At 38.6% G+C, this 27,625-nt stretch overlaps 1 protein-coding gene across 1 annotated transcript; it reads right to left on the bottom strand.

Moving 5' to 3' along the window:
* Window positions 1-25,143, bottom strand: LOC139155002 (uridine phosphorylase 1-like). Its single transcript, XM_070730175.1, has 8 exons — window positions 25,086-25,143; window positions 24,418-24,490; window positions 22,855-22,972; window positions 7,622-7,780; window positions 6,051-6,165; window positions 5,752-5,961; window positions 614-760; window positions 1-219 (listed from the first exon to the last, which is right to left on the bottom strand). The coding sequence occupies exons 2-8, from the start codon at window positions 24,468-24,470 to the stop codon at window positions 80-82; spliced, it is 942 nt and encodes a 313-aa protein (XP_070586276.1). The 5' UTR covers window positions 24,471-24,490; window positions 25,086-25,143; the 3' UTR covers window positions 1-79.
* Between the last annotated feature and the right edge of the window lie 2,482 nt (window positions 25,144-27,625).

Below are 27,625 nucleotides of genomic sequence, written 5' to 3'. Positions count from 1 at the left end.
TTGGATATGATAACATGGAAATATTTTTAACAAGAATTCAAGTAAAAGTAAAGTTTCCTAGAAATATATAGTACAGAGGTCACTTTTCCCTAAGATGGTTTTTAATCAGCTGTCCCACCAGCTTCTGTGGTCTTGTCTGATACTCCTTCAAAATGTCATGAGGTGTAGAAATCTGGTCACCTTCAAGTCGGTTCAGCAATGTTACACATACTACAGCACCTTAACAGTTACAAAACAATATCAATATTAGTTTCCCCAAATTATTGAAAAATAATAATTTAATAATGTATAAACTAATAACAATCCACATTTACTGTGGAAAATTTATATTAAAATTATTTTATTATTTCCTATTAGAGAGAAACCATTTAAGGAAGATTCAATTTAATTAACAATAGTAGGGATAAGAGTAAACCGTGGTCCGTTAGCAAACCTTGACAGAACATGGGGAGTTGGTAAGCAATACTAAATCAGATTGCCTTCCCTGACATGATTTATTCCCTATCTTAAGATATGAGTATTACCATTATTCTATTATTCCTACTTAAATTAAAAACTCTTTTATATGTTAAAATTAAAGCTAGTGGATTAAATAACATATACATAGAGTTACCTTTGAGGCCACTAAGATTGCACATAGCTGCAAAAACAGAAGATTCCATCTCAATATTTCTTACTCCAGCCTTGTGAGCTTCCTTCAAATATTGCAGTTTCTCTTCTTCGGTATATGTACAGATGGCACCATCAAGGCGAGCTTGACCTACAAATGTATGACATGTCATTAAAGATGTACACATCTCTGCAATAAGATCCTGGACAGGTGATTAAAGGTCCACTAAACACCGTATTTTTCAGACTATAAGATGCATTGGAGTATAAGTTATACCTTAGTTTTAGGGGTGGAAAGGGGGGGGGGTCTACCTACCAAAGGCATTTTCAGAGGGAGTAGGAATGAAAACAAGCCTGCAAAGACTTAGGGCTGGAAAAAACCTTCAGAGAGAATAGGAAGCTGGGAAGATCATTAGTACCTAGTTAAGGCCGGGGGGAAAAAAGCTTCGAAAATGCTACATTTAAAGTATAAGACACATCCATATTTTCAGCCTCTTTTAGGGAGGAAAAAGATGCATATTACATTAAAAAAAAATACAGTATTCACCTTGAGACAGGAGCAATATTTATTTATTTATTAGATTTGTATGCCGCCCCTCTCCGCAGACTCAGGGCAATTGCAAGGGGGAACAAGTCAAATCAAGATAACAAAAGTATCTGGAATTATTTAGCCAGTAAGATTGACGTTGGACAGATGATTTGTATATGTATTATTAACAGATATCTATGTATTCGTGACCTGATAGAACATGGGGAGCTGGAAAGCAATACTAAATCAGATTGTCTTCCCTGACACGAGTTATGCCCTATCTTAAGATACAAGTATTACCATTATTCTATTATTCCTACTTAAATTTAAAACATTTAGACTGCAGTAAATCTTAAAGCATATTTGGTAGTTCTGAAAAGCTATTTTTTGTTCATACATTCACATGACTCACAATTTAGCGGGGGGTCAGAGTTTGACTCCTAGTCCCTACCTTGTAGGGTTTCTCAGGGGTCGGTCCTCTCCCCACTGCTATTTAATATCTACATGAAACCGATCATTCAAGGGCATGGGGTGAGTTACCATCAGTACGCTGACAACACTCAGCTGTACATCTCCATCCCATGTCCACTCAGCGAAGCAGTGGAAGTGATGTGCCGGTGTCTGGAAGCTGTCAGGGTCTGGATGGATGCCAACAGACCCAGACTCAATCCAGACAAGACAGAGTGGCTGTGGGTACTGCTTCCTAAGGACAAGTCCATCTGTCCATCCATTACCCTGGGGGGGGGGAATTATTGACCCCCTCAAAGAGGGTTCGCAACTTGGGCGTCCTCCTCAATCTACAGCTAACTTTGGAGCACCATCATTCAGCTGGGGCGAGGGGGGTGTTTGCCCGGATTCGCCTGGTGCACCAGTTGTGGCCCCATTTGGACAGGAAGTCTTTGCTCACAGTCACTCATGACCTTATCACCTTGAGATTCAACTACTGCAATGCTCTCTGTATGGGGCTATCTTTGAAGAGTGTTCGGAAACTTCAGATCATCGAAAATGCAGCCGTGCTTTTTAAATTAGAATTTTTTAAAAAGAATTGTTTTAAATGTATTATTAATTGGATTGTTTATTATTGTTTACTGTTTTTTGTATATGCTGTGAGCCGCCCCAAGTCCCCGGGGAGGGGCGGCATACAAATCCAATTAAATCTTAAATCTTAAATTTCTGCCCTTTCCTGAATAATTTTTACAGTTAGTTTTCTCTGGATTTATCCGTTAATCCAGCTTTATGTGCTACTTTTGAACACCGTAAAGAGCTCCTTGCTGACCTCTGCATTCACAAAACTTCCTTCCTTTCTCCCTCCCTCCCCTTTCTCTCTTGCATTTTCTATTTTTCCCTGCTTTTCTGCCTCAATCAGATTCTGTCACAATCATTAATAGTGTTTACCATATTTTTTGGTGTATAAGGTGTTTTACCTTTTTACCGAAAAAATGCGCTTTAAAAATTGGGTGCGTCTTATACATTGAATGCTGCTGAGGCCGCCCGGCAGCTCGGCCCCGGAGATGGGCAGGGCGCTGGGTGTAGTACCAGCAACAAAGCCTCTCTTTCCAGGCAGCTGCTTGGGGCCTCCAGCTGGCAGGGACAAGATGGAAGTGCTGCTCGAGTTAGCCAGTCCCAGCGAAGGCAGCGACTGGCAGCTTTCGTTTAAGGAGCAGCAGCACCGAGAGTGTCAGCCCCTGCCCAGCCTGTGCCACAGCCGCTCGCCCAGCCGAGCCTGCCACCCAACAACACAATGAGGGCGGGGGCTGATGGAGCTGAGCCCACTCGCGCTGGATGATGAAGGCTGCCCCACACACCTTTTCCACCAGCTGGAACGCCCGCCCGCTTCCCAGCTGCCACCACACGCCCTACCTTACTTGCCTGGCGATAGGCATTTCTCACGGGGTACCTGCCAGCACCCCTCCCAGTTTGGATGGGGGTGGCTAGTCACCATGGGCATACAAACAGGGCGCAGTGCCTGCAGGGACACTGCGAGAAACGCCCGCTGCCGGGCAAGTGAAGCAGGGCGCACAGCAGCAGCTGAGGAAAAGTGGGCGGGTGACGCCTCAGCACTTTGTGTATCCAGCTGGTGGAGAAGCCTGCAGGGTTGCCTTGATCGTCCAGTGCAAGGGGGCTCGCCTCCATCAGCCCGCACCCCAATCTTCTGTCTTCGGGGGAGCAGCGAGGCAGGTGAGGTGGGCGTGCATGACAGCAGCTGCAGAAAACTGGGGGGGGGTATCCCCTCGGCGCTCTGCACATCCAACGGGTTGCGTTGGAGAGCAACATGCCCCCACACTCCTTACCCCGGCGTCCCATCGCGCCATCCAAACTGGGGACAGAGGAAAGGGAAGGAGGTAGACAGAAAAGGCAGACCCTGAAACTTTTGAGCAGACAAGATGTTTTCACTTGTCTCCTCAAAAAGGCTTTGGAGGAAGCCAGAGTGAAGGAGAAGGGAGAGGAGAGAGAGAGAGGTGGGGGGAAGGAGAAAACTGTTTTCACTTTTTCCTCAACCAGATTAGGATTGCAGCAGTTAAACTGCGCAACAGAGAGCAACGGACCCTGTGTGTGTGTGTGTGTGTGTGTGTATGTAATGTTATCCTTAGCCAAGATTCTTCTCCCATGACTGGTGGAGAAATTCTGGGAGTTCAAGTCCACTAGTCTTAAAACTGTCAAGTTTGAAGACCCCTCAGTTAGGGGTTAGAAGTGCAAGGGTCTTCAAACCTGGCAAGATTAAGGCTTGTGGACTTCAACTCCCACTCCTAAATTAGCATGACTGGTGGAGGAATTCTGGGAGTTGAAGTCCACAAGCCTGAAGTACTTGTAAATGTCAAGTTTGAAGTTTGTAAAAAGTATACATGGTTTTAAAAAGTATACATGGTTGTAAAAAGTATTCTGCTACACTGGTATTTTATTAAAACAATATAATACTACACCATTTGGTTCAGAATACAATGGTACCTCTACTTACAAATGCCTCTACGTACGAACACTTTGAGATACAAACCGGGTGTTCATGGGTTTTTTGTGCCTCTTCTCACAAACCATTTTTAACTTACAAACCCTTGCTTCTCTCTTGGCTGCTGCTGCTGCAAACAGCAGCCAAAACAAGCGCTTTTAAGTTTATAGGCTCTGATGATCGCAAGGGAACTGGAGCCAGACTTTGCCATGGAGGGTCTCCATTCCCCCATCCCTTTGACTACCGTCATGGCAAAGCATGAAGACATTGGAGAAGAGAGAGAACAGGCGGCGAAGGTAGCAGGGGGTGAAGGGCACTTTGCAAGCAAGATCGGGCAGAGAACATAGCAGCAAGCAAGAGGTATTTTGAAGAGAGATCAGGCACAGAACCTAGAAGCAAGCAAAGGGCATATTTATGAGAGATCGGGTACAGAACATAGCAGAAGGCAAGGGGCATTTTGAAGACACATTGAGCTCATAAACTAAAGAAAACTGGAAGAGATTGTTTTGGGGTGAGAGAAAAGGAAGGCAAGGACACATTGAGCTCATAAAGAAGAGAAAGCTATTTGGAAGAGATCGTTTTGGGGTAATGGCAAGGACACATTGAGCTCATAAAGAGATTGTTGAAGAGAAATTGGGCACAGAACGTAGCAGCAGGCAAGAGATTGGGCGTAGCAGAGATTGGGCAACTGTGGAGAGCTCCTCGGACTCACTTCCAAATGCCCCTTGCTTGCTGCTACGTTCTGTGCCCGATCTCTCTTCAAAATGCCCCTTGCTTGCTGCTACGTTCTGTGCCCAATCTCTCTTCAAAATGCCCCTTGCCTGTTGCTTCCTCCGGTTGCCACTTCTTTTTTAAGCCTTAAAGTTTTGGATTATCCTAATTGGTTTGCATGCATTATTCGCTTTTACATTGATGCCTATGGGAAAAATTGCTTCTTCTTATGAACTTTTCTACTTACAAACCTAATCACGGAATGAATTAAGTTTCACTGGTACAGAGGTACCACTGTACTTTTTCCCTTGTTTTTCTCCTCTAAAATCTATACACCGAACGCATCTTATACACCGAAAAGTACGGTAATCTCCAATGGAAGAATGAAAGTTGGGGAAATTTCTCTAATGAGTTATGCTGTTTGATTGAATGGTTTGGATTGTATAACTGATCTATTTAATTTATATAATGACCTCACACGATCTTAAGATATCTTAATAATTATTAGTTCGGTGCAGGTCACAATGTGGTGCCTGATATGTTGTGCCTAGAGTTCAAATGCTGAACTTGTTGTATCTATGCAATTAAGGGAAGTCATTTTAAATTCAAGAAATGCACAGCTTTACCTATAATCAAAACAGAAAATTAAAAACAAATCAGTTTAAATAGATTTAAAAAGGATCACCTGACTGTAACCAAATAAATATAACTATGAGGTAAACCAATTTACACTTGGATGACCCCCCCCCCTTCAAAAAAAAAGTAGGTAGTCTCCATTCATGTCTTTTCCCATTTTCTTGAAAAATAATTCCATTACATCTGGAATTTACATATGCATTTTTTTCATGGTTTTTTATTTCTTATTCTATGTTAAGAAAAGTATGTTTTACTTCATCATCTACTTATTCAGACTCAAATTTTGTTTGCTACACACAAGGTAGTATTAAACTAGTGTTACCTTCATAGAAATCCAGAGTGCACAATGTGTTTCCAATAACTGTGTTGAACTGATCAAGTTCCTTAGCACACTCCATAAGGTCTTCAGTTAATTTTTCATCTAAGTATGTAGTGCGAATGACAGATTTTCCCAAAATAATCTGTTCCAACTGTGGCTTAAAGGTAGCATCTACAGCTTGCTTTGTGATCACCACAGAGCCTGGTGTCAAACCTACATTATAAATATAATTTGTATTTGATATAATATAATATAAATAAATAAATCACATATTTACTTTAAAGAAATAACGATAGAAATACCTATCCCACCAGATGTGCCAATACGAATAATGGTTAAATTGCAGCATTTGGCATGATACAGCAGCTTGATGAGTTCATGCAACATGATGGCAATTGAAGGGATTCCCATTCCATGCTGAAATTTAAAAATGGGAGGGGGAGAAATACTGTGAATATTTATTTATTATTTCATATGTTTTGTCTGTGTTTGAATGAGTATGCAAATTTACAGAGGAGTAAAACAGAATGACAGATTATTCTCCTTTACTTATAGAAGCTGAACATTTTTGCTTAATAAAGAATAATATATTTATCCTGAACCTTTTAACAAAGTATTCTAAATAGCCAGTGTTGTACAGCGGGGCTCTCAGCCTTCTCATCTGGCATTGTCTGAAAGGCTTGCAAGCTGAGTGGCTGTGAGCTTACCTGAAAAGTGTGTTAGATTTGAATAGCCACTCACTGGCTTGAAACTCCTTGTGTTTCCTGTTCTCATGATATAGGGTCGCGGCTCCCAACCTTTTGGGCACCAGGGACCAGTTCCATGGAGAAAGGCTTTTCCATGGACTGGAAGAAGTGTGGTTTTGTGTGCTGTCTGCATATTGCAGATGGGGCCTGGTTTCGGGTATGCTGCAGGTCGGTGTCAATCCATGCACCAGGGGTTAGGGATCCCTAATGTAGGGTGTCCTGCTTGACCAGGAGTTTGGACTAAAATACCTCCTCAGTCCCTTCCAACTCTATTATTCTATGTTTTTCTGAAACCAACATTGGATAAAATATTATTTGCTTTTCCCAGACATCAATCAGTTCTTTTATATCTGTTCTCTCTTTTGTCTATTTCTTGGAGCATAATTCACCTCCAAGCCAGGGATGAAATGCTCCTTGTTCAGGTATGCTGCTGCCCATTGGAGTGACAGTAGCAACCGCAGCACAACTTTGCCTAACCACCTGGATGCTACCATTTGGGTTCTTTTACCCTCTGCATGTGCAGAACACTTTGCGCATGCGCAGAGGGTAAAATGCCCCAGATGGTGGCACCTGGGCAAGTGGGTGAAGCTTTGGGTTGCCATTGCTATTGACTCTCTGAGGACCAGCAGGCACACCCAAACCAGGAGCATTTTACCCCTGCTCCAAATCATATCAACATCTCAATTGATTGGTTGGTTAAAAAACATGTCTGCAATCCAGATTTTTTTAATTTTCTTTATTTTTGTAATTGTATTGTGTCCAGAAGTATCTACATTTATTACATGTTCTATTAATTCATTTATTTTCAACAGCACTTTTTGCTCTCAGAAAAAAAGCAGACAAACTCAATTTTCAGATCTTTATTTGGAGTAAATAGTCATTGTATATATTAGTTGTTTGACAAATTGAAAATATTAAACTCATTTAAAAATTGATTTTTTTCAAAAAGAAAATTAATGCCAAGGAAGAATATTAGAGAATGTGAAAGCTTGCATAGTTACATGAAACATTCTAATTAGTCCAAATAAAAGTAAACGTTTAAAAGTCACAGACCTATCTATGTATCTTATTTGATATATTTTAATGTATATATTTTGTTTTTAAAATATATGCTATAGTATACTTACACTGACTGACAGTACAGGTCCGGCTTTGTACATTGCATACCGGTCTGTTCCAGCACATATATTGGGGTAATCATAACCTGGATTACCAATATCCAGCAAGTCAGCAATATAGGTAATAAAAGTTTTCATCCGTGAAGGACTTCCTCCAACACATACAAACTAAGTAGAAATAAATAAATAAACACATTCTTAGAAAAATTTTACCTTTTCAATATGCATTAATATTAAAAATGGTTTCAAAAACTACCTGAACTAAAATGATATCTAGATGTTGCCCCACAATGCAGCATTATTAATGTCTTCATTATAGGAAAATTATGTAAGTTTAGAATACATATTACATATTTTTCTGAGTATAAGACACTACTTTTTTTAAAAAAAAATTACTTAAAATTAAGGTTCCGTCTTATACACAGAAGGTCAAGGAGAAGGCAGCATATATGCAGCTCTATCATTCCTCTCTATTGTAGTTTTTCCTGTATCACATTGCCACTTCGAGATTTAATCTATATTGTTCTTCTAATGCATTTCCTGTTCTTGCTGTATTGCCCACTCTAACAAGATGGCTTCTGAACAGTGATGGCTTAAAATGTGCTTACTACAAGAAACTACATGAAACACGGGGGTCTCTTATACATGGGGTTGTGTTATACCTGGAAAAAGATGATAATTGGTCAATAAGTTTTCCAAGTGTAGTTTTCCACAGAACAGGGAAGAAGGTAGCAACTTGTGTGTCTCCCAGATTTTGTAGATAATATCACCTACCATCCTTCATCTTTGGCTATGCTACCTACAGTTGAGTACATCATCAGGAGAAATTAGGTTTTACTTTCTAATCTAGAGAATCTCAAATTTAGATTGAGTCTGATTGCACCAAAGCTCTGTACTGCCATATTTATTTAAATTATATATTTGGAATATATTGTAGAGAAAGAAGCTTGAAATACTGATCTTTTAAATAGGAATAAGTTGTGTAAAGAAGCTAACTCAAATGATTTATTATTGGACATGATTAACTTCATTTTCTAAGAACAGTACATAGCAAAATTCAACAATACATATGTAGCTGGAATTATTTTTCATTGAGCATATTAAATAAATAAATAATTTTGATGGAGATATTATTACTATATTTCATATCAATATGTTGAAAGCAGACTATATAGGTATTTCAGTGTGAGCATTCTTTGACAAAAAGGCATAAGAATATGACAGAAGTATTTGGAAGTAGAAAATGGCAGATGCAGAAGCTTATAGTTCTTGACTTAGAACATAAAGGAGCCTGCCCATTATAGTTGCAAGTCATGATGGTCATTAAGAGAGGCACCTCTATGATTATCTCACTTAGCAATCTCCATTCCTGCTTTCCCCACTGCAGCTATTAAGAAAACACATAGATCATTAAGCAGAGTGCAAGGTTTCCCAGGGTAAGGGAGGCTGTAGGCGGTCTAGAAACAGGTACAAACTCACACAGCAGCAACACCCCAGTTCACATATAGCTTGCCCCAGGTCTCCCAAGGCCTTCTACACCCACAGAGACATCCCATGCTTCTGACTTTTTATGGTTGCTGCAGTCCTTGGGTGATTGATCAGTCACTTTTCTTCCACAAATAGCTATTAGACTGCATGGCCTTCCTATATAGTGGGGGCCATGTGTCTCCATCCTGGAAGCAGGTGCCAAATTTGGGAGCTGTAATTTATTTCATATTAATTCATATTCACTGTGTATGAAGGTTTTGCAATGCAGCAGCTGCTTCCAGAAGATCTATAATAAAGGGTAAGTCTCTGATTGATAATGGGCTACAGGAAGGAGTAAGGATATTACAGTAGAATTGGAATCAGTCCAAGGGCTATGGGGAGCTAGTGAGAATATGATGTGGAGAAGATAGGTACAGTATCTCAGCAGATAGTACTAAGGGTGGTTGAATTCCCAAACATCATGTGATCCCAGAAGTGCTGCAACAACTGGAATTTTAAATCATTTTCAAGGATCCATCATAACTTCAAACTGTCTCCAAGTGACCAGTTGTAATTTGTGGACTCCATGTAATGAAGGATCCATTTTATTTGACTGCACAACATTTAAAATATCTTCCAAAGAATTTTGAAATGAGACTAGTGGCCTCCAGGAAGAAAGTGAAAGACCCAATTAAAAATTAAGTAACTAACAGGACACAATATTAACTTTAGATGGCTAGTCCCAGAAGGAATTATGGCAACATGGCAAGATAAGAAAATAAAAATTGACTCAATTGACAAAGCTAAAGAATTTTATGAAAAAAACTTTAATAATGACCGAACAGTAGATAAGAGAAATCAAACTGAATTAAGGGATCCGTCGAGAACAATATAACGATTAGAAGATCAGGAGTGGATTAGACATGACGAGACAATTGACAAGAATAAGAAACTTGATGGAAAAGATGGCTACACAGACGTACCAAAAGAAATTAGAAGCACAAGAGCAACTAGACCCAAATACAAATAATAAAAACATAGTCCCACGAAAAAAAGATAAACTTTGGAATTGAATTTTACTCCACAAATATAAATGGCTTAAATTCACCAAACAAAGGAAATAAAATTCTTAATAAACTATCCAAGACCAATCTAGACACAATTGCTCTGCAAGAGGTTCACATTAAAAATAAATTTGAATACAGTACTTACTCAAAAGGAACAAATTGGGGAATCTGTTCTCATCATTAGCGCAAGAGAAAATGAGAGGAGTGATTTTTTATATTAATCCAAATATTCAAGCCAAATTAACATACAAAGATTAGGAAGGTAGGATTCTAATAGTGGAAATTCAAAAAGACCAAGAAATTATAACTTTAATTAACATATATGCCCCAAACGAAGGGCAGGAAAATTTTTATAAAAAATTGCAGACTATCGTTAGAGATTATGTCACAGAGAATATTTGTATGATGGAGGATTTTAATGGAATAATCAACAAAGAATATGATTACAAAAATGGAGGTAATAAAAAACAAAACAAAAGAATTCTCCCAAATTCATTTTTTGAACTAATTAAAGAATATAAAATTAAAGACTGCTGGAGAGAAAGAAATGTACTAATCAAAAAGTTCACCCATTACTCTAATAGACACCAATCGTGGTCAAGATTAGATATGTTTTGGTCAACAACTGAACTCAATACACAAATAGAGGCAATTGAGATAGAGCCCAACTTAGCCTCTGATCATAGCACAATAAAGGCAATATGGAAAGGCCAAAAACAGTGCTATAGAGGAACATTTCAAAAATCGATTTTAAAGCAAGAAGATTTTAAACAAAAACTTAAAAAAGAAATTAATTTCTCTTTCCAAGAAAATGTTAAAGTGTACACTAACTTACAAAATCTCTGGGATACAGCTAAAGCAGTGATTAGGGGAATTGCAATCTCATATATGGCCAAAGATTACAAAAAAAGAAAAGAATAAAAATTGATGATCTGGAAGAGGAATATAAAATACTAGAAGAAGAATTACAAAAGCAACCGCAGAATAAAGATTTAAAAGAAAAGATGTCTTGGATTAAACATCAAGTAAATCTGTTAGACAAAGAGAAACTAGCTCAACAAATTAAAAGTACTTAATAATATAACTTTGAAAATGCGAACAAACCCAGCAAATGGCTAGCCAACAAACTTTAAAAAAAGAAAAGAAATTAATTAATTGCCTTAAAACAGAAGAAGGGGAATTATGCCACGACCTGAAAAAAAAACACCAAATAGCTAGAGACTTCTATAGTAAACTTTATGATAATCAGGGAAATGCAAACAAGGAAATACAAGAACAAAAAATACAAGACATTCTAAATCAGGCTTATCTCCCCAAATCCCAAATGAAACCAAAGAACTATTAAATAAGAAAATTTCAATCATTGAATTAAAAGAGACAATTAAAAAGCAAAAAATAAATAAGGCTCCAGGACCAGACAGCCTTCCAATTGAATTTTACAAAGATATGCCACAAAAAGCAGAAGAGACTCTTTTAGAAATTTATAACGAAGTCTTAGAGAAAGGCAAAATACCTTTGTCTTGGACGGATGCAAACTTGGCCCTGATAGCCAAAAAAGGGGACACAATCTAAAGTTAGTTGGGGGAAAGATCAAAAGCAACATGAGAAGAGGAGATCTACGCATGCGTCGGATGGACTAGACGCACCAAGGGAAAGCTCCCCCATATGAAGAAGAAAAAATAAAAGTTAACCCTTAACTACCCTCTCTAGCTTACTAAAAGTGGATTGAGAGGAGAGTGAACTGGATAAACTGTCGAAAAACTTCACCAGAAGGAGTTAAAAGTTGAAGTAAACAACTCTTTTTGACGCGGTTGGGTGAAGAAGTAAGAACAAAGCGAAGATGGCGTCTGCTGTGGAGCTGGAGGAGAAGATGGACTCGCTGCTTAAAGGTTTTGCTGACATGGGCAAATTACTCCAAGAGATGAAAAAAGATTTATCGGCACTGGGAACCGGAATGGCGGAACTGAAACAACAAACAAAAACTCAAGATCAAAGGATTGGAAAACTGGAAGCGGGGAAATCTCGCCAGGAAATTCGTATCATTAATCTTGAAGATAGACAGCGTCGTGCTAACATACGCTTGAGAGGCTTCCCCAAAGATTTTGGGGGGGGCAAACAACTTATTCAAGAAATCCACCAGTGGTTCTTTGAGAACAAAGTTACATGTGAGTTGCAAGAATTTGAAAGAGCGCATTGGGCTTTTGGTCCTCGCAGGGGTGATTCAAAAGACATTGTTATCAGATTTCTTTCAGAAAGAAGAGCTACAGAGATTTTTAAAGAACTCAAACAGATTTTAAACTTACGCTACAAAGCCTTTCCAATACGTGTTTTAAAAGATTTATCTGCCGAGACTCTCAAGATGAGGAACCAGATGAGAGAGATTTCTTCTCAGCTGTATGAAAATGGGATAAAATTTTCTTGGAGATATCCTGCCACCATTATTGTGTTTAAAGATACTAAATTTTTCCAGGCAAAGTCATTAGAAGAAGGAAGGAAGATGCTTTTACAATTGGGATTAAATCCAGAGGAAGCAATGCAGATCCAGGCACCGATCGACCAGCCTGACGCAGCAGAACATTTTCGCGAGCCAGAACAAACCAAGGAGGAGAAGATTGCCGAACTTCAAAGAGAATTGGCCTCACTGCAATCGGAGAAGCGTGATCAGCCTCGTGTGACCAGACAGAAGAAAAAATAATAAACTGAACTGAGTTGTCGTGCTAATATGGTATTAAGTTTTTCAACTAATTAACTTCTTTTTTTCCATACTTTTGTACTTCTTGTTGGGGGTTCACGTTAGTTAAGAAAGGGAAAGGAGGGAAGGAGGGGGGAATCTTTTATTGTTTTGTAAAATGGGGGAGAAGGGAGGGCTTTCAGAGGGAACGTAGATCTAAGAGTGCCTCTCAGTAACGGAAGATTTTTTTTTCCGTTGCCTTCCCCTGTGGGAGGGTCAGGGGAGGGGCACAGGGTGGGGATTCTTTGGGAAAATAAACAATTCTCCGGTAGGCTCTGTTTTGTTGAAAGAGGAAATGCATTTAGTTTATGCAGATGGGTGATCTAAGCCTTTTATCTCTCAATGTAAATGGTCTTTCATCACAGAAGAAGCGATGTAGAATCATGAAGCTGGCTAAAGACTGTTATGCAGATATTTTATTCTTGTCGGAGACCCACAAGGGAAGGGAAAAAACAAACAAATTAGTAAAAAATATTGAATGGGAAAAAACTTATCATTCGAAAGGAACGAATAAATCCAGAGGGGTGGCTATAATGGTTCATAGAAGAGTGGATTTTCAGTTAAGCAATATTAAGAGAGACAAGGATGGTAGAATGTTATTTATTAAGGGGAAAATAAGAAATAATCTAGTAACTTTAGCGGTTATTTATGCCCCTAACGTAAATGCAAAACAATTTATAATAAATGTAAAACGGAAATTAGATAACTTTGCGGAAGGTATAGTGGTTTTAGCAGGTGATTTTAATTTGGAACTAACAACAGGGAAGGGGGATAAGAAAAAGTTACATTTAAATAAAATTAATATGATGGACCTCCATCAAAATGTGGTTAAAAGAGACACTTTCTATTCTGCTAGACATAATAAATTTAGCTGTATAGATTATATGTTAATTAATAAAACAGATAAGGTTAAGTTGAAGAAAGCGGAAGTGAAAGCCATATGGCTATCAGATCATGCTCCTATGTTAGTTGTGTTAGAAATAGGGATTTCTAACAAACAAAGAATTTGGAGGTATAACCCCATTGTCTCTGCAAATGAGGAGAGCAGAACTAAATTACAAAAGGAACTCAATGGATTTTTTAGTATTAATGCAACAGGCGAGGTTAAAGAAACAATAGTCTGGGATACACATAAAGCAGTGATGAGAGGTAATTGTATTAGTACGGAAGCTTTCCTTAGGAAATCCTGGAATGTTAAGAGGAATAATCTATTAAAAGAGATAGAATTAATCCAAGAAACTTTAAAAATTACAAGAAACAGAGAATGGAATTTATTACTATCATTTAAGAAAAAGCAATTGCAATTACTTGATGAGGAAAATTGGAATAAAATGAAGATGATTATGAAACATAGAATTAGTAGCTGGAATAAGAAATCCATGAAGCAAATGGTATATTATTTAAAAAAAAGAAAAGAGAAATCTGTTATCTCTGCTTTAAAAGATAAGGATGGTCTAATAAAACGTAATACTGTAGAAATGGAAAAAATAATGAGAGACTTTTATGGGGAATTATATAAAAAAGAGTATGTTGTTTCACAAACTTCAGAGGTTAAAAAGCAATTAAAGAAAGAGGACAGTCAAATGTTAAATGCAAAAATTACAAGTGAGGAGATATCTAGAGTTATTAAGGGATTGAAACCTGCTAAAGCTCCTGGTCCAGATGGTTTTACAGCTGAATATTATAAAGTGTATATGAACGAATTATTACCGTATATGGAGAAATTGTTCAATAATGTAATGGAAACTTTTGAAACTCCACAAACGTGGAAAATGTCAGAAATTATAACAGTCCCAAAACCAGATCGTGATTTAATGGATCCTAGTTCCTATCGCCCTATTAGCTTGTTAAATCAGGACTATAAAATATTTATGAAAATATTGGCAAATAGGGTGGAGAATATATTACCAAAAATAATTGGAGAAGATCAATATGGATTTGTGAAAGGAAGGAAAATCTTTGAACCAATAAGAAACGTGATTAATGTTCTACATCATGCTACCAGTACCAAAAGGAAATTAAGCATTTTAAAATTAGATGTTTATAAGGCCTTTGATAAAGTTAATCATGAATACCTATTTCAACTATGTAAAGATTTAAATATGGGAAATAAATTTTGTAAAGTTATAGAAACAATATATAAGGATAATGTAGCTCAAATTAGAGTAAATGGCAATAGAACAGAAATGATTAAAATTCAAAATGGAACTAAACAGGGATGCCCATTATCCCCAATGCTATTTGCATTAGCAATTGAGACCCTAGCAAATAAAATTAGAAATGATAAGGAATGGAGAGGCTATCAAATAGGGGAACTTGAATTGAAATTAAACTTATTTGCAGATGATGCTATAGTAATGTCTCAAACCCCAATTGAAATGATGAAAAAAATAATGATATTACTTCAAGAATTTAAAGATCAATCTGGGCTCAAGGTTAATATAGAAAAGTCAGAGATAATATGCTTAAATACTGGCCCCAAAGAGCAAATTGAAATTCAAAAAATTTCAGGATTGAAACTAGGTTGTAAAAAAATGAAATATTTGGGAATTTGGTTATTTAAAAATCCATCCAAAATAACAATGGCCAATTATAACTTAATATGGAAAAAAATCCAGAAGCAGATCAAAAATTGGAAGGGAAAAAATTTAGGAAGAATGGCTAAGATAAGGGCCCTTAAGATGATGATAATACCAAAGATGATGTATTTGTTTCAAGTTTTACCGGGCAGCTTTCCTGAGGCAAAATTAAGAGAATGGGATAATAGACTAAACTTTTGGATTGAAGGAGAGAAAAAATCTAGAATAAGGAAGCATTGGCAGTATGCACAAGAAAAAGAAGGAGGTTGGGGAAGCCCATCTCTAGTAATATATAGAAATGCATTTCAAATTGAAAGGTTAATCGAGCTACAGCTATGGGGGGAAAAGAAATGGGTAGAATTAGAAAGAGAAATTAATAATATAAATAATAAAGAATTATTATTTAAAAATTGGAATAGAATTGAAATCAGTACCCTAAGTGATTCTTTTAAAGCATGTTTAGAAATATGGCTTAAATGGCAGAGGACAAGTGGAATAAAGCTATCCAAGCTATCAACGTTGCATGCACTGAATATAGGGGATGAGGATAATTTAATTAGAATCATTAAAATATTAAATAGTAAAGGGGTAATGAGAATGGAACAGCTATATGAGAAAGATGGAAGAGTTAGTAGAACTAGATTGGAATGGCTGATCGGTAAACAGCAATGGTTGCAGATTAATGCAATATGTACATGTTTAAATAAAAGGGAGAATAAAGAAACCTTCTTACGAGAAGAAAATAACTTGGAAAAAATAATAAGGGTAAAGATAAATGAAAGTAAAGGACAAGCCAGTAACATATATAGAATGCTATTGCAGAGGCAAGAAGAGGTAGTTAAAAGTCTAACAAGATGTTGGCAGGATGACTTAAAAATAGACGAAAGAGAAATGGAAGAAATAATAGTAAATATATATAAGATTAAAAATACGAGAGTTAAAGAGATGAGAAGAAAAATCTTACATAAGTGGTATTATACACCTGCACAACTTGCACATTACCAGGGGAAAGAGAAAGGTAAATGCTGGCATGGATGCCAGAAAAAAGGAATTTTTATGCACATGATCTGGGAATGTATAGAAATACAGAAATTCTGGAAGCTAATCCAGAATGAAATTAATAAAATGTTAAATATTAATTGGATAATTACAAAAGAAACAGCAATCTTAATTAAATATAGGGAACTAGGAGAATCTAAAGAAATTAAAACTGTAGCATTGGAAAGTGCTCAAGCGGTGATAGTATTAGGATGGAAAGACTCTACAAAATGGACACTACAGAATTGGTATTGGTACATGGTGGATTACATACACTTTGAAATTATGGAAATAAGATTAAATAATTTTGATGAGAATAAACTAGAGAAGCTGATGGTGCGATGGAACAAGGTAAAAGATTATATGTTAAGTAGAATCTGTGATGTAAATACGAAAAATAAACTACAATCACTCTTTTAGTAAAAAAAAGCGTTCAAGATAGAGCCAAGGATTAATAGATAGACAAATAATTCAAAAGTCTTTGAATCCTTCTATAGGGGTGGTGGGGGTGATGGGGGGTGTGTGTTGTTTGGTGATGGGCACATGCACTGTGCACTGTTATACGTTTGTTTTTTGTAAACTTATAAAATCAATAAAATTTATTAAAAAAAAAAAAAAGCAACATGAGAAAATATTATTTTACTGAAAGAGTAGTAGATCCTTGGAACAAACTTCCAGCAGATGTGGTAGATAAATCCACAGTAACTGAATTTAAACATGCCTGGGATAAACATATATCCATCCTAAGATAAAATACAGAAAATAGTATAAGGGCAGACTAGATGGACCATGAGGTCTTTTTCTGCCGTCAGACTTCTATGTTTCTATGTTTCTAAGATACAGATCCAACGGAAGTAGCAAATTATAGGCCCATCTCCCTTCTAAATGTGGATTACAAATTTTTTAGCTCCATACTAGCAAATAGGATCAAAGGCTATTTAAATTACTTCATACACCCTGATCAAAATGGATTCCTCCCGGGTAGACAATTAAGAAACAATATAAGGATGATAATAGACATCCTCAAATACTACGAAATTCATAGTGATAAACAAGTGGCTCTAATCTTTTTAGATGCCCAGAAGGCCTTTGACAACGTTTCTTGGAACTTTATGTTTAAACAATTAGAATATATGGATTTTGGTCAAAATTTCATAAACGCGATTAAAGCTATATACACCCACCAATTTGCATATATTATTCTAAATGGAGATGTAACAACTAAACATCCGAAAAGGTACAAGACAAGGTTGTCCACTTTCACCTTTACTTTTTATCTTGACGTTAGAAGTTCTTACTAGAATCATCAGGAAAAATGATGAGATAAAAGGGTTAAATTGTAAAAAAAAGTCATACAAATATTTATTTTAGAAGATCCGCTAGACTCCGGTCCAAAACTGTTCGCAATTCTAGATAATTATGGCAATGTGGCAGGACTAAAAATGAATAAACTCAAAACTCAAATTTTAGTTAAAAATATGAAAGAGTTGCAAAAAACTAACTTATCCTCAAAATTAGATATTCAAATAACTAAAAAAGTTAAATATCTAGGCATCAATTTAACTGCAAAGGCCTCAAGCTTAAAAGAAGATAACTACGACAAATTAAGCGACAAAATTTTAAAAATACAGAGAAATAGGGAAAACTGCAGCTTTCACTTTTGGGAAGAATAGCAGCAATTAAATTAAATGTACTACCTAAAATTATATTCCTATTCCAAACAATTCCGATTCACCTAACTCAAGACTTTTTTTACAAAACTGAATAAATTAACTAGTAATTTCATCTGGCAAAATAAACGCCCGAGAATCTGACTTAAATATATGCAGGAAGGAAGGAGGGCGGCCTCGCCCTACTGATATGGAAAGACTACTATAATGCTGTATCCCTAGCGTGGATACGAGAATGGATACTCCTAACTAATACCACACTGTTAAATCTAGAAGGTCACGATCTCCACTCAGGTTGGCATTTTTACTTATGGGAAAATAGATCAAAAATTCATAAATATTTTACTAACCATTTTATTAGAAGACCTCTTTTAAATGCTTGGTTAAAAATTAGGAAACAATTCTATAAAGGAATCCCAACATGGTATGTACCTCTAGAAGCCTATGTACACCCTAATTTACATAAAAGGAGCAACATAATAAGATACAATGATATAATAAATACTAATGGAGAAATTAAATCACGAATAGAATTGGAAACTATAGGCCAAAAGACAGACTGATGGGAATACCTACAAATTCAATCAAAATTCACTGAAGATAAAAATACGCTGGGCATCGCAAAAAATAATTTGCTAGAAAAAATACTTGTTGGACCACAGGGAAAACTAATTAAAAAATTCTATTGCTGCTTAACAACTAATGAATTTGACACAACCAAAATAAAAAACATTAAAAATGGAATTTTGATCTTAAATATGAAATCAAATCTGAAGAATGGCATCTTTAAATTGACTTTAGCTATCCCATATAAAGAAAATTTGATCAAAATGTTTTACAGATGGCACATTACCCCTATAAAATTAGCTAAGTTAAATAAAAAATTGTCTTCTACCTGCTGGAAATGTCAAAAAGAACAAGGCACTTACTTCCACCTATGGTGGCAGTGTGAAAAATCGCAGGCTTACTGGAAAAAAATAGGAATCTGGCTTGATGAAATTCTAAATTTTAAATTAGCCAAAACACCAGAATGCTTCCTTTTAGGTATTTTAAGGCAGAAATTATTTAAAAATCAAGTATACTTAATTATTCATATCACTACAGCGGCCAGATTAGCATTTGCTTAATGGTGGAAAAATGAAGACGCACCCAAAGATGATTTAATAATAGAAAAAATTAAATACTGTGCAGAAATGACCAAACTAACTCTGGAAATTAGAAATAAAGATGAATCTTTATTCAATAACTGCTAGAACCCCTTTTACCGCTGGTTAGATAAAAAGAACAATTTGCCCAACAAATGTTAAGAATTCTTTATATATAAAGATATATATCTGGTGTCTAAAGTATTTCAATGGATGAATGAGATAAAGATATATGTTAAAATTAAATTAATATTCAAAATCACTTTGCTTTGCTATACTCAACACTCCCTCTTATTTATTTATAATTCAGATTATTAGCTATATTGTAACAATCTACAGAGAATATTTATAGTTCATATTTTCAATACAGATCTACCGTACACTCGCCTGCCCTTTTCTTGTTTTTTGTTTCTTGTTTCTTGTTAAATGTATATTGTCTATGTTATATTTTATTGTACAATTTTTGTTTCTTTTCCTCCCCTTTCTTCTCTTCTTTAGCTCTACATGTTTATATTGTTATTTGTACTGTAAATGTATTTACTGTATTTATCCTTGTAAATAAAATTTATTTTTTAAAAAATAAGTAATGTCACTGATGAGCAATAAGAGGAGTTCCAGATTACCATAATTGATTATCACATGTTGCCTTCACCTTGTTCCTCTTGTGGCATGCTTATTACTTCGGGAGGAAGAACACAGAAATAGCAGGGCCGAGACAAAGGGCCAGTCTCTGATTAATGGTGGGACATAGAATACGAGTACAATGGTACCCCTACTTACGAACTTAATTCGTTCCGTGACTGGGTTCTTAAGTAGAAAAGTTCATAAGTAGAAGTAATTTTTTCCCATAGGAATCAATGTAAAAGCAAATAATGCGTGCAAGCCCATCCCAAAAGTCATCCCTTTTGCCTTAGTACCGCCGGCCTTCTGATCCTTGTTCGAGGGGGGGTAGAGGAGGGGGGGGGAGACAGTGGAGGCTGCCCAGAGGGAGCCTCATGGGTAGATTGACAGCGCAGGGAACTGCCTCGCCGGCGGGGCTTCTATCCTCCTTAACAGCCCTGCTGCCTCCTTTTCCTCCCCTTTCTTTTCCCCTCCTCTTCCTCCTCCTTTCTTCCTTCTCCTCTTCCTCCTCCTTTTCTCCTCTTCCTCTTCTTTCTCCTCTTCCTCCTCCACCTCCTCCTTTCTTTCTCTTCCTCCTCCATGGCACCCAAACAACCATCCCCTCACCTCCACTCCCTCTGGAGGAGGAAGGAGGAGGAAAGGAATCCTACAACCAACCCCTCCACTCCCTTCCCAAAGCCCCTTCATTCCTTCCTTCCCCAAGCTGTGCCAGCGCTGCCCTGCGGCACTCCAGAAGACATAGCCGGGAAAGAGCGATTGCCTTCTTCCCAGCCCTCCATGCCAGTGAAGGTGAGCGAGTGACCTTGTGGGGGGAAACAGCGGAGGGACAGGAGGACAGGGGGGGGAGGTTGTTTGGAAGCCAGTGGAAGAGGAGGAGGAAGAGGAGGAAAGGAATTCCGTAACCAACCCCTTCTCCTTCTTCCCAAAGCCCCTTCCTTCCTTCCTTTCTGAAGCTGTGCCAGCACTGCCCTGTGGCGCTCCAGAAGACACAGCCAGGGAAGAGCGATCGCCTTCTTCCCAGCCCTCCATGGCAGCGAAGGCGAGCAAGCAACCTTGCGGGGGGGAAACAGCGGAGCGACAGGAGGATGGGGATGGGCTTTTGGACGCCGGTGGAGGAGGAAGAGAAAGAAAGGGGGAGGGGGAGGAAGAGAAGGAGAAGGAGAGGAAGAGAAGGAAGAGGGGAAGAAAAGGAGAAGAAAGAGGAGAAAAGGAATCATCTAACCAATCCCTCCTCCCTCTTCCTAAAACCCCTTCCTTCCTTCCTTCCTTCCCCAAGCTGTGCCAGGAACAGAAAGAGGGGTTGCTTGCCGGATTCCTTTACTCTTCTTCCTTCTCCTTCTCCTTTTCCTTTTCCTCTTCCTCCCCCTCCTCCTCCTTTCTTTCTCTTCATCCTCCACCAGCGTCCAAATGAACGTTTCCCCATCCCCTTGGATTTGTCCTTGCATTCATGGTCAGTGAGCCTGCATTCCTTGCTGGCATCCTCCTTCTCTGCGCGGCTCTCCCCTCCCTGCCCCATGGGCATAGTTCCCTCTAAGCTGAGCAGTGAGCAATCGCTCACTTAAAAATCATCATCAACTCAGAGTTTTCCAAACCTGCCCAGAAGGCGAGAGGGAAAGAGTGAGAGGGAAGGAGAGAGAGAGGAAGAGAGAGAAACAGATAGAAAAAAGAGAGGGAGGAAAAGAGAAAGAAAAAGAATGGGAGTAAGGAAGAAAGAAAATCAAAATCTAGTTTGAAACTAGCTCAACTATTTAAGTGGCGTTTTGATATTGATAGAGTTGCCCTATTATGAGCTCACTGTTATAGACACACGGTACAGTATTTTATTTTGAAATTCTCTGAGGCAAAACAGGGTGGGTTTTTTATTTGTTTGTTTGTTTGTTTGTTTGTTTAGTTTAGTTTATTTAGATTTGTATTTATTTATTTATTATTTCTATGCTGCCCAGTCCCGAAGGGACTGCCGCTCAGACACTATACTTTTCCGCCCACCCCCCCAAAAAAATTAGAGGGAACACTGCCCACGGGTATTCATCTAGTTCCTCACATGGGCCAAGAGTGCTCCGAGCCCTGCTCCCGTGCCAAGCATAGCTGCCGGTGGGGTTTCCCCTTAGCCTGGCTTCCACACAGGCCAGGTGGGAGGGACTCAAAAATCCTGCCTCCGAAGCCGAGGGAGGGGGAAAACACTTGTCAATGCAGTTTGGAATGGGGGGTGTCATACTGCAGAACTGGGTCTGGGGGACAGTGGTGCAGTCCTGAGCTATGTGGCATTCATTCTGCCGCCTCCTCCTCCTTCTCCTTCTCCCCACCCACTTGCGTGCACCCTCATCCCCAACAGCTGCCCTCCCTCCAATTGAGAAGCCTTTTCACTTTTTTTGGCCTCTTGTTTGTTCCATGGGGAGCGGGATCAATAGGAGCAGGAGCAGGAGGGCGTGCGTCTCTCCTCCTCGCTTCCGCTTCTCCTTTCGCTGCTTCTTCTTCCAATTAAGACAGTTCTTGAGCCTGCAGGCAGGGGGAGGGGGGATTTGTCACCTGCGTGTGCGTGCCGCCGCTGTCCATTGGGGAGTCTCGGTGGTGGCAGTCACGAGGCCGGGGAATCCCTGCAGCAGTAAGAGAGCGCACGCACCCGGGCTTGAGTTCGTAAGTGGAAAATGGTTCGGGAGTAGAGGGAAAAAAATCTTAACACCCAGTTCGTAACTCAAAACATTCGTAAGTAAAAGTACCACTGTAATTGAGAACAACTAGCAGCCTCCCCTCTATTTTTCCGGCTCCAGGTTCTTTGATTTTAAGTTGATTCTGCAACTTTATCTCAACCCATTTCTGATATAATAGCACAAGAAAAAAGAAAGACATTCATAGGACTTGAATGCAGAATGGAAAATGAAAACAGTTGCTTTCATTTAACAGTCTACAATCATTTTCTTTCTTACCTTTATATCTCCAAATAAGGCAGGAAAATCATGGGTATTAGTCCCAAGAGCAAAATGATACAAGATGTCGTCTTTCATTTTCTTAAGGTGTGGATTAGGGACACAAACTCTGGCATCTCTATCAATAAAAGTTAAATAGATTTGTAATCTCAAAATAGCTATATGCAACCAATGTAGTATAATGTCTAAATTAGTTTATCTCTTCTTGAAAATTTTTATTTTACTAATATCATGAAAACAGTACATCTTTGTATGATCAACTTCCTTATTTACTATGCCGCAACACTAAACAGATGAAGTTTTATTCAGTATAATGGTTTGTTTGTTTGTTTGTTTATGTTTGTTTGTTTGTTTAATTTATATGCCGCCCAACTACTTAAGGACTCTGGGCAGCTCACAACAAAGAGAACAACATCTAAAAAGAACAATAAAAAGAACAATTTAAAACCCATAATAAAACCATGTATATCTTTTGTGGCCGGATCTAGATGATGCATCATTTGATCAATGACCCTAGGCCTGCCAGGAAAGCCACATCTTTACAGTTTTCTGAAGGGTCAGTAGGGTGGGGGCAGTATGGATCTCAGGAGGTAGCTGGTTTCAGAGAGCTGGAGCCGCCACAGAGAAGGCCCTCCCCCACGGCCCCGCCAACCAAAACTGTTTAGCTGACAGGACCCAGAGAAGGCTAACTCTGTGGGCCCTTATCAGTCACTGGGTGCTATGCAATAAAAAGCGATCCTGAAGATAGTCTGGACCTAAGCGATATAGGGCTTTATAGGTGATACCCAACACCTTGAATGGCATCTGGACAGATTGGGAGCCAGTGCAGATCGTGGAAAGTTGATGTGATATGGGTGTACCTAGCTGCATCCACAACAGCTGCACGGGTGCATTCTGGACCAGTTGTAGTCTAAATGCTATTCAGGGATAGCCCCAGGTAGAGTGTGTTGCAATAATCTAACCGTGAGGTGATAAGGGCATGAGAAAAACTTCCTGATGCAGGCAGGGTCGCAATTGATGCACCAGACAAACCTGTGGAAAGGTCCCCTTCTTATTGCTATTTTTGTTATTTTGCAGTAAAATTATTTATCGAAATTGCCCAACCACCAGTAAGGGGCTACCAAAATATTGACCACCACACTGTGGGCGTGGCTTATGCAGGACACCCTGCATTTTCTTTCAGCATCTTTCAGTGCAAATTGGGTGCTCTGGTGGAGCTCCATTTTCACTACCCCACTGGGGTCTCCAACCCCGACCCTCACCCACCCTGTCCAGGCAGTAGCCCACCCTTGCCAACCACCTATTGAAGGGGTAATTTCGTTACAATATAGTAGAGGGAAATTGGAGTTCTTAAAAATTATTTAAAATTCACATTCAAAATCAATAAATAATAATGCTATAATAAACACCGTGAAAATGGTCATACATTGCACCCCTATTTTTTAAAATGCATATTTATTTATTTATTTATTGATTGATTGATTGATTGCTAGATAGGATAGATTTGTTCCCTCCCATTCCTCATTTTGGAGGTATAGTGTCTAAGCTCCATTTAATTCTTACTCTGCAGGTTGCTTGTCTTCTGTCTTTTCCTTCAGAGCATGGTTAGTAGCCATTCTATTTCCTCAGACTCTGACTGGGGAAAGAATGGAAACGGAAAGTTGCACCAAACGCTATACAAATTATGCAAATAAACTGGTTTTTGAAAATACACGATCTCGGTATACGTTTCGTTGCGATGCACGTTTACTCAGCACGAGCACATTTCCCCATAAACCACATAAAAACACAGTCACAGTTAATGCAACAGAATTGAGTAACAGCGCTTCCTGCACGTCGACACCTCACGTTGCTTTCCCACGTTTTTATTCCATGCCAGTTCTGAGCGGATCGGCTTCTTTTGAGTGGGGTGTAGATCGAACAGAGCGGGAGACAAACAACCCTATTAGTCGGATAGGTCTGGAGCTTCATAACAGCAGGCCGACTACCAACCCCCCCTGCCCCCCGGTATCAATGGGGCGGGGCAGGCGGCCGTACGACATCATAATTGGCATCTGTGTTGGGCGCTGGGTCTCGCGCGCCGCCGAAATGGCAAAATCAGAAGGCTCGGGAGGAAGTGCGGCCGCTAGAGAGTCTTACTTTCCTACAAAACGCGGCCAGGGATCCTCGACAAAGCACCCCGCCCAGTCACCCCACCCTTCTTTTTCTTGCCCTCTTCTCAGTAGCCTTACCTGAGAAAGCCCAAAAAGAAGTGAAAGGAAAGAAAGAGACCACTGGCCGGTACAGAGCAGCGAGGATGGTGCGCGTGCGCACGCGTTTCTAAGCCTGTGAAAAAGCGAAGAAAGTTAACAGACGGCTGAAGGTTACAGGGAGACTGATAGTGCCCTGTTCGAGCTCGCTGGGAGGTGTCTGCTTTAGTCAATGTCATCACTGATGCAACGAATCTTACAAAATCTCTTCTTAATCATCCTTACTCCTGACGGTCTAGAAAGGTCAATTGAGGAAACCGGCAACTAGTAGGACCTTTTGGCATTGTTTTAGTAGACTCCTGCAAGAAAAAAGCTGTGTGAATTTGGCCCTGCTTTGTCTTTTTGAGAGAACCATTTGTTCACCATGTTGTCAGTTATTTTGATGATGGCTGTCTATAGCTGACTTGCCACATCATACTCTTAACTTATTATTTCTTTCTATCATAGTTGTGGAAAAGCAACGTTGAGTTCAGCAGTACAAAAATATCAGCTCCAAATAGCAAAATCTCTCCCTCCTATTAATATTTAGTTAACTACCATACCTACATTTTTTTAAAATGGCATACCATAAAATAACAGATCAAAGAATTAGCCACAATACCCAAACAGAAGTAGGTCAAATGAGTTCTAAATACAAGAGACTCATGTTCTACTTTGGCCCAATGCAAATAAGTATTTGAGTCAAATCAGCAACCAGTCACTAAAAATGTCTTACTGATGGCCAACAAAATAACAGAGTTGGAAGGAATGTTGGAGATGTTCTTTCCCAATCTCCTGTTCAAGCAGGAGATCTTATACTATTTCAGACAAGTGGCAGTCCAATATCTTCTTAAAAGTTTCTAGTGATGAAACACCCACAACTTCTGAAGGCAAGCTGTTCTATTGGCTGACTATTCTCACATCAGGAAATTTCTCTTTAGTGCTAGATTGCTTCTCTCCTTGGTTAATTTCCATCCATTTTGCCATCTGCTGTTTTGGAAAATAGATTTATACCCCTTTCTTTGTAGCAATCCCTCATATATTGGAACACTGCTACCATATCACTTGTAATTCCTTTTTCCACTAGACTAGACAAACCCAATTCCTGCAACTGTTCATTAGATGTTTCAGTTTTTAGCTCCCAACCAATGATGCACCAGTTCCATGAGAAAGAGAATTAAGCACCACACAATATGCCATTCTATTTGGTCTTGATGTCACAAACGAACCAGATATAGATAAGATACATAAGATTATTGCACCAAAATTACCAGTAGAAGAAATAATTGAAGTCTCTAGAGATGGCCCTGAATTTAAATACAGAGATGGCTCGATAGCACCTAAATTTTGTAGTCGTCTGCAAAACTAAACTCAGCAAACAAATATTCATTAATACTATAAACTCTTATTAACAGAAATGACTCCAATCCAAAAAAAAACCTATGCTCAAGGCCTGACTTATCAATATTACAATGTATCAAATCCCATGAACTCACAGCTGATCTTAAAAAAACACCAAGACCAAGGACAAACTGACCTTTATATCGATTACCGTACTGATTGTATCAAAGCAAAGACCTGTATCCCACCAACTAACCCTGCAACAATCATCACCCAAAATCATCCAAACCTCCAATCCATCACTAGCCAAGATCAACCAACCTTAAACCATATCTAACAAACCAACATTACCCAAAACTATCCTAACATTCAATCCTCCTCAAACCTAAACCAACTCTCAATGAACCAAAACTAGATATGAACATTCCTTACTTCCTCTGTATCAACCACTAATAATATTAAATGCAAACACATTAATTCAAGACGCATAGTCAACAAAATATCTGAACTACGTCTCCTACTGAAAACTGTTAATCTTGACATATTTTTCTGAGAAACATTTATTTATTTATTTTGTCCAATACACAATAAAACACAATGAAGGTAACAGAGGACACCTTCAAGGAAATAGAAAGAGAAAGAATAGGAGAGTATAGGATAAAATAATCAATGAGAGAATAGAAGAAAGATATAGGGATAGAAGAGAAGATATATGGGATATAGGAGAGACAATAGGACAGGGGTCGGAAGGCACTTTAGTACACTTATGCACGCCCCTTACTGACCTCTTAGGAATCTGGAGAGGTCAACCGTGGACAATCTAAGGGTAAAATGTGGGGGGTTAGGGGATGATACTACGGAGTTCGGTAATGAGTTCCACGCTTCAACATGGCTAAACACATCCCTTCCTGACTCCATTATTTCAACCAGAGACTATCACATCTACCGATCTGATAAAGAAACCCGTATAGGAGGTGTAGCTGCAATCTTCTATAAGAAATCTCTGAACCTAAAAAAGTGCAAATTAAACATGAACTTCAATTTCCTAAAACTATCTTCTGTGAATTGACCTTAGATACCACAGTTCGCTTCCTTCTATGTTATAGAGCCCCTGATTATGACATCTCACAAGCAAATAAGATAACCTCATTACTAACTTGGGCAGCTTCCTGCCCACATCCTCTTATATTTTTGGTGATCTA

This window comes from Erythrolamprus reginae, chromosome Z (assembly GCF_031021105.1).
Source record: "Erythrolamprus reginae isolate rEryReg1 chromosome Z, rEryReg1.hap1, whole genome shotgun sequence".
NCBI classification, from domain to species: domain Eukaryota; kingdom Metazoa; phylum Chordata; class Lepidosauria; order Squamata; family Dipsadidae; genus Erythrolamprus; species Erythrolamprus reginae.
Note: the sequence above shows the minus strand (reverse complement) of the source record. Positions and strands in the feature narration are given on the sequence as shown.